Here is a 12,209-nt window from a genome sequence, read left to right on the forward strand (position 1 = left end):
TCACTGACCCACTCCTGTGTCACCCCTTTGCAGATGGCGTTCACAGCGCAACAGCGCAGTGCACGCTGCGGGTGACCGTGATCACAGATGAGATGCTCAGCAACAGCATCACCCTGCGTTTGGCCGACATGTCCCAGGAACGCTTCTTGTCCCCCCTGCTCAGCCGTTTCATGGAGGGGGTGGCCGCTGTCCTAGCCACCCCCCGCCAGCGCGTCATCCTCTTCAACATCCAGACGGACACAGACGTGGGGCCGGCGCGGATCCTCAATGTCAGCCTCTCGGCCCTGCTGCCGGCGGCGGTGCCGGGCGCGTCCCGGTTCTTCTCGTCGGAGGAGCTGCAGGAGCGGTTGTACCTTAACCGGTCGCTCCTGGCGGCCACCACGGCCCAGCGCGTCCTGCCCTTTGATGACAACGTGTGTCTGCGCGAGCCCTGCGAGAACTACATGCGCTGCGTCTCCGTCCTGCAGTTCGACAGCTCCGCGCCCTTTCTCGCCTCCGACACCATCCTTTTTCGCCCTATCCACCCCGTCACGGGCCTGCGCTGCCGCTGCCCACCTGGCTTCACCGGCGACTACTGCGAGACCGAGATCGACCTCTGCTACTCCAGCCCCTGCGGCAGCAACGGGCGGTGCCGGAGCCGTGAGGGCGGATACACCTGCGAGTGCCATGAAGATTTCACTGGTTAGAGCCGCCGGCCAACCCTTCCTCATAGTGTCCATCCTCATCTTTCCTCATCCATCTCCTCTTCAGCCCTCCTTCCCTCTTTCCTTCCCTCCCTCTCTCCACTGGTAGACTGGTGGCACTGGAGCCATACCCCCACCCTCAACCTGGGACTCCAACCCCCATGAGAGGTCCTGGTGGGGGGGTGTCAGCCAGGTGGGGGAGGGGATGTGAGAAGAGGGAGTGTCTCTGGGTCTCCAAGGCAATGGGAGGTGGTTGTCATGGTGAAAGAGCTGGGGATAAAGGTGCTGTGGGGGGGAGGGAGAAGAGATCCTCACCCTCCTACTTAGGGTGCTTGGTGTCACATTGGGGAGCCCTGTGAGTGGGCTCTCCTTTCTCCTGGAGGGAGAACTCGGGGTTTACTGGGGGGTGGGGAGGAGAGAGGACCCCCACCTCCCATTTTTGGGATGCTGGTGCCATTGGGGTATCACACAGGGGAGCCCTGCAAGCTGAGCACCTGGGGGCCCCACTCTGGGTTTAATGGGGAGGTGTGTGGGAGTTGGAACTCCTTACCCCAGTTTTGGTGTTCTGGATGTCACTCAGGGGAGCACTGTGAGCTGAGTGCCCGGGGGGGCCGCTGCACCCCAGGGGTCTGCCAGAATGGGGGCACCTGCCTGAACCTACTGGTGGGGGGATTCTGGTGCCAGTGTCCCCCTGGGCACTATGAGAAGCCCTTCTGCACCATGAGCACCCGCAGCTTTCCCCCACGCTCCTTCCTCACCTTTCGTGGCCTCCGCCAGCGTTTCCACTTCACCCTTGGCCTCACGTGAGCCTGGGGGAATCTGGGGAGGTGGGGGGTGATGCGTGCCCCTGTGGGTATCACATTGGGTGTGGGGTAGATGGTTATGGTTGCCTCATTGGCATGAGAGGAGATGATGGAGTGTGAGGTGATGGGTGTCTTGTGGGCACTGGGTGGTGGGTGGGTGCCCCCATTGTCATAATTTGGGGTGTGGGGTAGTGGGTGTCTCAAGGGCATCATATGGGATGGAGATGCCACACTGGTGTCATCTGGGATGGGTGGTGATCAGTGCCCCATCGGCATCATGCAGGTGGTGGGGTGATGGGCACCCTGAGGGCACAGGGTGGGAGCAAAGTATGTGGGTGACCTCTTGGCATGCGAGGCAGTGGGGTGGGGGGCACCCTGTAAGGGCAGAGGCTGATGCATACCAGCCTCTCACAGTAGGTAGAAGGTCATGGGGCAGGGTGTGAGGGGTGTGCCTCAGGGGCACAGCAGGGTCAGGGGGTGTTGGGGAGTGCCAGGGTGGAATGGTGGGATTGGGGGTCATTGGGACACCCCTGGCACTTGTGTCCCCCAGGTTTGCCACACAGGAGCGGGACGGGCTCCTGCTTTATAATGGGCGCTTCAATGAGCGGCATGACTTTGTGGCACTGGAGATTGTGGACGAGCAGCTGCAGCTCACCTTCTCAGCAGGTACACACTCCCCCTGCCACACCCTGGCATTGCACCCTTGCACCCTTAGGGGCACTGTATCCTTCACTGCATCCCTCACTTCATCCCAGACATCCCATCCTGGCACTGCCTGGGACTGCATCCTGGGCATCCCATTCCCAGCACTGCATCTCGTGTTGCATTCCTCACTGCATTCCTCGCTGCATCCCTGGCCTGCCATTCTTGGCACTGCCTGACACTGCATCCTTGGTATCCCACCCCTGGCATTGCATCCTGGACATCTCATTGCTAGCACTGCATCCCTTGCATCATGTCCCCAACACTGCATTCCTAGCACTGCATCCTGGGAATCCCATTCCTGGTACTGCCACCCCTCCTTGCCTCTGGTTGTGTTGCCCTGACACTGTGCCCACAGGTGAGACCACCACCACGGTGTCACCCTTTGTGCCAGGAGGTGTCAGCGATGGGCAGTGGCACCGGGTGCAGCTGCACTACTATAACAAGGTGGGGGAATGAGGGGCAAAGTGGGTGGGGAGTGTTTGGGGCAGACAGAGGAAGGGAAGATGGAGGGGAAGGGTGGGGAAATGGAGGGATTTGGAGGATCAGGTAGGGGGTTTGGGGCACCTAAAGGACCCCTAAGGGATGTGCCCATCCATGGGGGTCCCAAGGGATGGGAGATGGAGGAAGAGGAAGGAGTGGAAGAGAAGGGGGAATTGTAGGGATGAGGAGAGTAGAGAGGAGATTTGGGGTATTTCAAGGGACTCTCAAGAGCTGCCCCCATCCATAAGGAGCCCAAGAGACCCTCACCCATTAGCTCAACCTGTTTGCCCCCTGAGAAACCCCACCTACCTTCCTCACCAGTGGGGACCCCCAAGGAATTGGGATGGGGGGATGGAGGAAGAAGAGGTCAAAGGGATAGCAGCTTGGGGGCTATGAAGGGGACCATTGAGGTTTAAGGGAGGCTGAAGGTATGGAGGGGAGTGTTGAGGGATCTGAAGTGTGGGGGGCCTGGTGGGCTGGAGGGACATGAGAGCCCAGTGAGGGTTGAGAGGCCAGAGGGCAGTGGGAGGGTGAGGAGCGGGTCAAAGGCTACAGAGTGGGCGTCCTGGGCCTCTCCGCCTGATGTGGGGGCTCCCAGCCGGCTGTGGGGCGCTTGGGGGTCCCACAGGGCCCCTCAGAGCAGAAGGTGGCTGTGGTGACTGTGGACGACTGTGACACGGCCATGGCCCTGCGCTTCGGGCCCCGCCTCGGCAACTACTCCTGCGCTGCCCAGGGCACCCAGACTGGCAGCAAGAAGTGAGGGGGGCCTGGGAATCCTATGGGTGGAGGTCCCTTGGGTTACCCACAGAGGGGTCCTTTGGAGGTGAATGGTCCCTATGAGTGAGGTACCTTTGGAGTCCTCACTGGTGAGAGGTCCCTCAGGGGTGACAGATCCCTATGGATGGGGAGTGGTCACTACAGGTCCTTATGGGTTGGGGGGCTTCTCTTGGGGTCCCCATGTGTTGGGGGGGGTTGGGGAGTCCCTTGTGGTTCTGCTGGGTTCCCCACAGGGGACCACCCCTTGGGTTTTCCCTCAGGTCCCTCTAGGTTTTGGGGTGAGTGGGTGTTCTTTGGGGTTCCCTTGTGACTCCGTGGAACGGGGGGGTTGCTGGGTGTCCCTTTGGATTCCCTTGGGGTTCCCATGGGTTGTGGGAGTGTCTCGAGGGTCTCTTGAATCCCTGAGGTGATGGTAGGCTCTGCAGGTCATTGGATCTGACGGGGCCACTGCTGCTGGGGGGGGTCCCAACACTGCCCGAGAGTTTCCCGATCCGCAGCCGACACTTCGTGGGGTGCATGCGGCACCTCCACATTGACCAGCGTCCCGTGGACATGGCAGCCTTCATTGCTAACAATGGCACCCTGCCCGGTGGGCTCTGGGGCCAGGACACTGGGCAGGGGCTGGGCGGGGGGGGCTTGTGTTCCTTTGAGCAGAGGGAGATGGGGTGTGGGGCTAAGGGGTATCTGAGCAGTGGGGCTGTGTCCCCTGAGTGATGGGAGGGGGTTTGAGGGCTGGAGAGATGCATGGGGGTCCAGGGGGCACAGGTGATGCTATGCCCCCTTGGGTGTGACATGGGAAGTTAGGGAGTGCAGATATGGGTTCAGTGGTACCAGAGCCATGGGGTTGCACTCCCCTGGGTGTTGGGAGGGAGTGCCAGGGTAATGGGGCTGGATAAGGGTCCAGGGTCATGGTAGTAGGGCATTCTGTGTCCCTTGGTTGTGAGGCGAGGGATGAGGGGCTCCCAGGGCCATCAAGCTGGAGTGGGTGGCACAGACAAGGCTGTGTCCCATGGGAATGGGGTGGGAAGATGCCAGGACAGGGAGGTGGGATGGGGCTGTATCCCCTTTGGGGTGGGGTTGGGATGTGGGGTGGGGGGTCCGGGGGTACTAGGACTGTGGGGTTGGATAAGGGTTCAAAGATGTGGGGGTGTCTGTGCCCCATGGGACCCCCCCAGGGGTCCCAGGTCATGTGTGTCATATGACCCTTGTGCCCCCCTCACAGGTTGTCCCCCCAAGAAGACCTTTTGTGACACCAATACATGCTACAACGGTGGCACCTGTGTGCATGAGTGGGGAGGGTTCAGCTGCCGTTGCCCACTAGGCTTTGGGGGCAAAACCTGCCAGGAGGGTACTGGGGGGCCTGGGGAGACTGTGGTGGGGCTGTGTTGGGTGCATAGTCTTGTTATGGGTCCGTGGGGGCATGGGGAGGGTCTCTGGGTGGGTGTGAGGGGTGTGGGAAGGAGGTGAGGGGCATCCCCGCATGTGTTTGGGGGTCCGTGGCATTGTTGTATGCTTGTGCGGGGGTACGGGGGATCCGTGGGTGGGTGCAGGAGATCTGTGGGAGGGTGTGTTGGCATCTGTGGGATGTGCATGGGGTCCCCGGCTGGGTGCTGGGGATCTGAGAGTGGGTATGTGAGGGGCCGTGTGGGGTTGTGGGGGGTCCTGGGTGGGGTGCGGGGAGTCCATGGGTGGGTGTGGGTACGCGGGGGGCACACGGCCGCCTCACGGCAGGGAGATCCCTGGAGGCTTGGAGGGTGGGGGTTCCGTGGGAGTCTCCCCCCGTCCCACGTGCATGCCCCGCAGAGATGGTGGGCCCGCAGCGGTTCGTCGGCAGCAGTCACATGGCGTGGAATGGGCTGGCGCTGCCCCTCTCCATGCCCTGGCCAGTCCGCATCATGTTCCGCACCCGCCACCCCCACGGGGTTCTGCTGCGGGCGGGGGCTGGAGGCCGTCTAACTCTCATCCTTCAGGTGAGAGGCATGGGGATGGCACAGGGGCATTGAATAAGGGAGTTTTTTCTGAGGAAACTGCCGGGGCGGGAGGGTGGTTGCCCTTGGGGGGTTATTGCTTTGGGTGGGGGTCATTGCCACAGGAGGTATTGTTTTTGGTGTCGTTGGCATAGGGGACATTGCCTTGGGAGGTTATTGACTTGAGTGGGAGCATAGGGGAGTTTGCACTGGGGTGGTGCCAGGGGTTATTGCTCTGAAGGTGGGGGGGTTATTGGCATTACTGGCATTGGTGAGTTGTTGGCACAGGGTTTATTACCCTGGGTGGGGGGTCATTGCCCTGAGGGGCATATTGCATGGGGGGTATATATAGCCATGGGGAGTAGTGGCATGGGGGGTTGGAACAGGGGATTTACCCCAGAAGAAGTGTCAGGAGAAGTGGAGGGGGTCTGTTGGCAGTTGTCTGTTGGCATCAGAGATACTGCTGGGGGGGGGGGGGGGGTGGTGGTGTGTATTGCTGGGAGGGGGCATTACCTGAGGGGTTGTGTTAATGTCCTAGGGGAAATTTCTATTTCCTGGTGGGCAGTGCCTGGTGCCCACCAGGTTTCTGGAGTCCTTGACATGTCTACCCCTCACAGCTGAGCAAAGGGCAGGTGGAGGCTGGTGCTTGGCAAGGGGGGGCCCATTTGGCCACCCTGCGTCTGCCCCAGGCCAAAGTCAATGACGGTGCCTGGCACCACGTGGAACTGGAGCTGCGGGGGGGCCCTGGACACAACCCCTCTGCCACCCTCCTCCTCCTCACCCTTGACTATGGCCGCCACCAGGTATGGGGAGACTGAGCCACAGGGGGATATCCACTCTGATGATCCCCGGGTGCCATTGTGGCACTACTTGTGACACCCCAAGGCACCCACGGGGGTCACTGTGTCCCCCAGGCGGTGGGCGATGTCTCTGGAGAGCTGCAGGGACTGCGGCTGCACACGCTGAGCCTCGGGGGGCTGCTGGGGGACAGTGGCACCGTGGAGGAGGGGTTCCAGGGGTGCCTGCAGGTACAGAGGCGCGGGCATGGAGGGCATGGGGAGCATGGAGTGGCAAGTGTAGGGGTGTGGAATGGGTTTGGGGATGTGGAAGAGTGGGTAAGGACATGGTCACAATGGGAGGGAAGCACAGGGACATGGCATAGGTCTTGGGGAAATGGGCAAAGGGATGTGGACACAGATGTTGGGGATGTGGCACAGGGTAAGGACAGGGCACAATGAAGCAGGGTCTTGCCTTGGTGATGGGGACATGAGCACAATGAAGAGGAGCTCAGGGACGTGAATACAGTGCTTGGGCACCTAGCACAAGGCTTAGGGACATGGGCCCAAAGGCTTGGGGATGTGTCATGGGGACAGGGAACAGTGAAGCCAGGCACAGGGCTTGGGGACATGGGTATGATGAAGGGGTGCACAGGGGTTGGGGACATGGACACAATGGAAGGGAACACCGGGGCATGGGCACCGGGCTTGGGGACATAGCATGGGGAGTAGGGATGTAGTCATGATGAAGGGCAGCACAGGGACATTGGGACATGGGCACAGGGATGGGGACATGGGGTTTGGAAATGTGACAGAGAAGTGGGGATGTGGGCAGGATGGTGGGGGGCACAAGGGATGTGTCAAAGGTTCTGGGGATGTGAACTGTGGGACATAGTACAGGACATGGGGACATCGGCAGGATGGAGAAGGGCACAGGGATGTGGGTACAGGGAGTTGGCGCAGGACAAGGAGACATTGGCTGTGTGGGCAGGGCGACATTGGGGATGCACTGGGTACTCATGGACATAGCGACATGGAGCGCAGGAACATACCCCAGGGCCTGGGCAGCATGGGAATATGGCCATGGGGACACTGGTGTGACTGGGGAGGTAATGAGTGGTACAGGGTGTACTGCCTGGTGCTGGGGACACTGAAGCACCAAGAAGTGACGTGACTGGGCAGAGGGGCTGACGTGACATAGCAGGTCCTGGTGTGGGGTTTGGGGTGTCATGTGTTGTGAGGACAGACTGAACAGGATGATACAAAAGGTCCTGGGTGGTAGTGAGGGACATTGAGGCTGGGCATGGTAGTGGGGCAAGAGAGGTCATGGTGGCTGGGGCATCACTGGGGTCACTGACAGGTGACCCAACACAGGGAAGTTGGGGTGGGGTGAGGGGTGTCCCAGATCAATGAGGGGGTCACTGGTGGTGACATGGGGGTGTCACCAGGTGGTGCTGAGTTTGGTGCTGAGGTATGGTAACAGGTGACATGATGTAGGGGATTCTGGGTGGCACAGTGGGTCTGATGTCATGGTGGGGGAAACTGAGGAGGGGGTGACACTGCAGGGTGGTCTGGGTTGTCCTGGGATGTCTTGTGTTGTGGCAGGGGACGTTGAGGTAGGGATGACAGTTGGGCAGGGGTTTTAGGGTGATATAGTGGGTCGCATGTGGTGGTGTGATCACACTGATGGTGACACCGTGCATGGAATTCTGGTGGGGTCTCGGGGGAATGGTGAGGGAAACTGAGGCATGGAGTGGAGTGTGTTGAAGAGTCCAGGGTGGCTCGGGATGTCACAATGAAGACATTGATGGGTGACCCTGCAGGGCCTGCGTGTTGGGGACCCTATGGTGACTGCGGGCGCCCTGAGCCTGGCACAAGCAGTGCAGGTGAACGTGGAGGGGGGCTGTGCCCTGCCTGATCCCTGTGACTCGGGGCCCTGCCCCCCCCACAGCTACTGCAGCAACGATTGGGACAGTTTCTCATGTCGCTGCCACCCTGGTGAGCAGGGACCGCCCCTCCCCTCCCCCCCCCCACCCCCCCAAAGACCCCTGACACCCCCTCGACACACCCAGACATCCCTCAATAGCCCTGGACACTGACACCCCTGTGACACCTTCCTCTGCCACCCCAATGAACTGGGACACCCTGAGACCCCCCAGCAGCCCCTCAACACTTCCTGACACCCTTCCAACACCCCCAGGATGCTGACAGACCTGTGACATGCTTCGTTTCTATGCCTTTGACTGGAGACTCCCTGACAACCCCTGACATCCCCTGACATCCCTTGGGACACTGACACCACTGAGACACTCCTGTGAAACCCCCTACTGCTACCCTGGTGAGCAGAAACTCCCTGGAACCCCTGAAAAGTCCCAACACCCCCTGAGATACTGTCACCACTGTGACATCCCCCACTGCCACCCCAATGACTGGAGATTCCCTGGCACTTTCTGACAGCCCTGAGACACTGCCATCCCCAGCACTGCCCCCCTGTGACATATTGCCCCAACAGCGCTACTCTTTCTGGGCACCACCACTCCATCCCTGTCACCAGGGCAGTGCCACCCCCTTGTCACTGTCACCTAGACACTGCCGCTCCCTCTCACTGTCCCCTAGGCATTACCACCCTCCCTTGTCAGTGACACTTATTATCACTGTCACCCCTGGGCACTGCCTCTCACACCCCCATCCCTGTCCCCCATTACTGTCCCCTGTTATCCCCAACCCTATTCTATGCTCAGGGTACTTCGGTGACAGCTGTGTCAGTGCTTGTGCTCTGGACCCCTGCGAGGCTCCGGGCATCTGTACCCGCCGCCCAGGCACGGCCCCTGGCTATGCCTGTCACTGTCCCCCGGGCACCTTCGGGGCCCTCTGTCAGCACCGGTTGGTGACACTGTGGGGCACACATGTGTGCCAGGGGAGTATATAGCATACGGGGGGAGGGGGTGCACTGCGAGGGACACCGGGGGCAGGGAGTGGAGTGAGTGGAGGGCGGTCATCTGGGGTAGGGTGGGTGTGCAATGGGTGTAGTGCATGGGCAAGAGCTGTGGTGGGTGTGCAAATGGCAGGGGGAACATGGAAAGGGCACAGTGGCTGTGCAAGAGCTGTGGTGAGTATGCAGTAGGGAACTGTGGATGAAAAGTGGTACTGTGGGTATAGAAGTGGCACAGTGGGGGTGCAAGGGGCACTGTGGGGATACAGGTGACACTGTGAGGGTACAAGTGGCCATGCGGGTAGGCAAGGGACAGTGTGTGTGTACAAGGGACCATGTGAGTGTACATGTGGCATTGTGGGGGTATGCTGGCATGGTGCCCAAATTCCAGCTCCAGTGTCCCCAGGGAGGTGCAGCCATGCCCACGGGGGTGGTGGGGACACCCCACGTGCGGCCCCTGTAGCTGTGACATCACCCATGGCTTCGACCCAGACTGCAACAAGACCACGGGCAAGTGTCACTGCAAGGTGGGACCTTTCAGCCCTTGCCACCTCCCCTGCCAACCCCTGCCATCCTCCTGTCACCACTCTGTTTCCCCCTGCTACCCCACTGTCATCCCATCACCTCCCTGTCACCCCCATCATGCCCTTGACAACTTCTCAGTCACCTCTCTGCCACCTCCCTGTCATCCCCTGTCAGCTCCATGTCACCCCATCCCCATGCCTACAGTGACCCTGTGTCCTCCTAGGACAACCACTACCGTCCACCAGGAGGGGACACGTGCCACCCCTGTGAGTGTTACCCTACTGGGTCACTGTCGCGCCGCTGCAATGCCAGTACTGGACAGTGTCCCTGCAAAGCTGGTGTCATCGGCCGACACTGTGACCGCTGTGACAACCCCTTCGCTGAGGTGACAGCCAGTGGCTGTGAAGGTGGGGGACTGTCAACTTGTGTCACCCTGTGCCACCCTGAGTGCCCACCATCACTCTGCTGTCACCCTCCATTACTCTCTGTCACCTTGTGTCACCCTGAGTGCCAGTGACCAGGTACTGCTCTCACTCTGCTCTCACCCTGCTGACCCCATTGTCACATTGTGTCACCTTGTGTTACTCCATTGTCACTTTGTGTCACACTGGTGTCACCCTGGTGTCATCCTGTGTAATCCTACACCATCCTGTGCCATCTTGATGTCCCCTGCTCTGCCACAGCTGTCACCTTGAGTGCCATCGAGTGCCACTGACACCCTGTATCAACCTCTGTCACCCTACTCTGCCCTGTTGCAACCTTGTGTCATCCTGTGTCACAGTGAGTGCCAGTGACTGGGTGCTACTGACACCCTGCTGTCACCCTGTGCTACCCTGGATTACACTGTCACTTTGTGTCACTGCTGTCACCTTGCTGTCACCCTGGCTGCTGGCAACTGAATTACACCAGCACCTTGGTTGGTGTAATCCCATTGACATCTTCTATCACCCTACTGTCACCCTGTGTCACACTGCTCTCACACTGCTATCACCCTATGCCACTATGTCACCCTACTTTCACCCTGTGTTATCTTTTTGTCATCCTGTTCTGCCACTGCTGTCACCCTGATGTTAGCCTGTGTCACCCTGGGTTCCAGTGACCAGGTGCCACTGCCACCCTGCTGTCGTATTGTGCCCCCCTGCGTCCTTGATTTTGATGCCCTGTTGTGTCCCACAGTGAACTATGACAGCTGTCCCCGGGCCATCGAGGCCAGCATCTGGTGGCCCCGCACTCGGTTTGGGCTGCCAGCTGTAGCCCCCTGCCCCAAGGGCTCTGTTGGTATGTGGGGACATGGGGACAGACCAGGGGTGGCACTGGGCACACTGCCAGAATGGGGATGGGGATGACACAGTGGTGACATCACTGGGATGGGCTGAGAGGGGTTGACACCACGGTGGCATCACTTGGGTGGTACAGGTGGTACAGGGATTGCACTGCTGAGACACGGTGGGAAGTGAGGACGTGTCATGTGGTGTCACTTCAGAGTGGTGAGATGGTGGTGGCTGGGATGGGATGTTGAAAAATTGGGACAGGGCTGGGGTGTGTCATGGTGGTGGCACCAGTTGGATGGTGCTGGGGTGGGCTTGCACCATGGGGCATCACTGGGACAGGGCAGGGGGTGATACTGTTAGTGGCATTATCAGGTTGACACTGTGGTGGCACTGCTAGGGTGGGTCAGGGGTGGTGACACGTTGGTGGTATCACCAAGATGGATTGGGGGTGAACCGAGTGTGGACTTGCTGAGATGAGGCTGGGGCTGCCACTGTGGTGTCACTGCAGAGAGTGTGACACTGGTGGCATCACTGGGACAGGACTGGTGGCTGTCACGGTGGTGTCACTGGGGGGCAGCACAGGGGTGTGACACCGGCAGCACTGCTGGCATGCTGTAAGATGAGGCTGCCCTGTTGTCCCCATGGTGCACTCACTATCCCCATCCCACAGGCACAGCACTGCGCCACTGTGACGAGCACAAAGGTTGGCTGCCCCCCAACCTCTTCAACTGCAGCGCGCTGGCCTTTGCTGCCCTTCGCCCCTGGGTGAGCTGGGGGAACACCAGCAGCAGCCATGTGACGGTGCCACTGGGGCTCCCCTGACTCTGTGTGTGTCCCCCCACAAGGCGGAGCAGCTGGTGGGCAATGAGTCACGGTGGGATGCAGGGCAGTCCCAGCGTGTGGCACAGGCACTGCATGAAGCAATGCATGAGGCCCCCGGGTACTTCGGCAGTGACGTGCACCTGGCATATCGGCTGGCAGGGGCCTTGCTGCGCCATGAGAGCCGCCAGCGTGGCTTCCACCTTGCTGCCACCCAGGATGTGCACTTTACTGAGGTGGGCATGACATCACAGGGATGGGGACAAGCCCAGAAGGGGATGGGCAAAGTGAAAAAGAGGTTGGGATGATGAGCACCCCCATAGGGAGGGATGTGGGTGCATGAGCTCAGACACCAGGGTGATGGGCACCCTTGCAGGGAGGGGGACTGGGGCAGAAGCAGATACCAGAGTATTGGGTCCCCAGCTATGGGAGCAGAAGAGCAGATGCCAGGCTGATGGGCACTGATATGTG

General features: G+C 60.3%; 1 protein-coding gene across 1 annotated transcript in view; it reads left to right on the forward strand.

Moving 5' to 3' along the window:
• CELSR2 (cadherin EGF LAG seven-pass G-type receptor 2) overlaps positions 1–12,209 on the forward strand; it is a 30,017-nt gene that overhangs the window by 4,735 nt on the left and 13,073 nt on the right. Inside the window, exons 2-18 of the mRNA XM_062509364.1 lie at positions 34–681; positions 1,264–1,486; positions 2,037–2,152; positions 2,547–2,635; positions 3,270–3,427; positions 3,874–4,037; positions 4,671–4,796; positions 5,252–5,418; positions 6,033–6,218; positions 6,330–6,443; positions 8,015–8,189; positions 8,933–9,078; positions 9,534–9,650; positions 9,872–10,055; positions 10,825–10,926; positions 11,590–11,684; positions 11,765–11,974. Of these exons, the coding sequence (XP_062365348.1) occupies positions 34–681; positions 1,264–1,486; positions 2,037–2,152; positions 2,547–2,635; positions 3,270–3,427; positions 3,874–4,037; positions 4,671–4,796; positions 5,252–5,418; positions 6,033–6,218; positions 6,330–6,443; positions 8,015–8,189; positions 8,933–9,078; positions 9,534–9,650; positions 9,872–10,055; positions 10,825–10,926; positions 11,590–11,684; positions 11,765–11,974 (3,020 nt within the window). The remainder of the gene's footprint in view (positions 1–33; positions 682–1,263; positions 1,487–2,036; positions 2,153–2,546; positions 2,636–3,269; positions 3,428–3,873; positions 4,038–4,670; positions 4,797–5,251; positions 5,419–6,032; positions 6,219–6,329; positions 6,444–8,014; positions 8,190–8,932; positions 9,079–9,533; positions 9,651–9,871; positions 10,056–10,824; positions 10,927–11,589; positions 11,685–11,764; positions 11,975–12,209) is intronic.

The sequence above is a fragment of the Cinclus cinclus genome, chromosome 27, assembly GCF_963662255.1.
Source record: "Cinclus cinclus chromosome 27, bCinCin1.1, whole genome shotgun sequence".
NCBI lineage: Eukaryota > Metazoa > Chordata > Aves > Passeriformes > Cinclidae > Cinclus > Cinclus cinclus.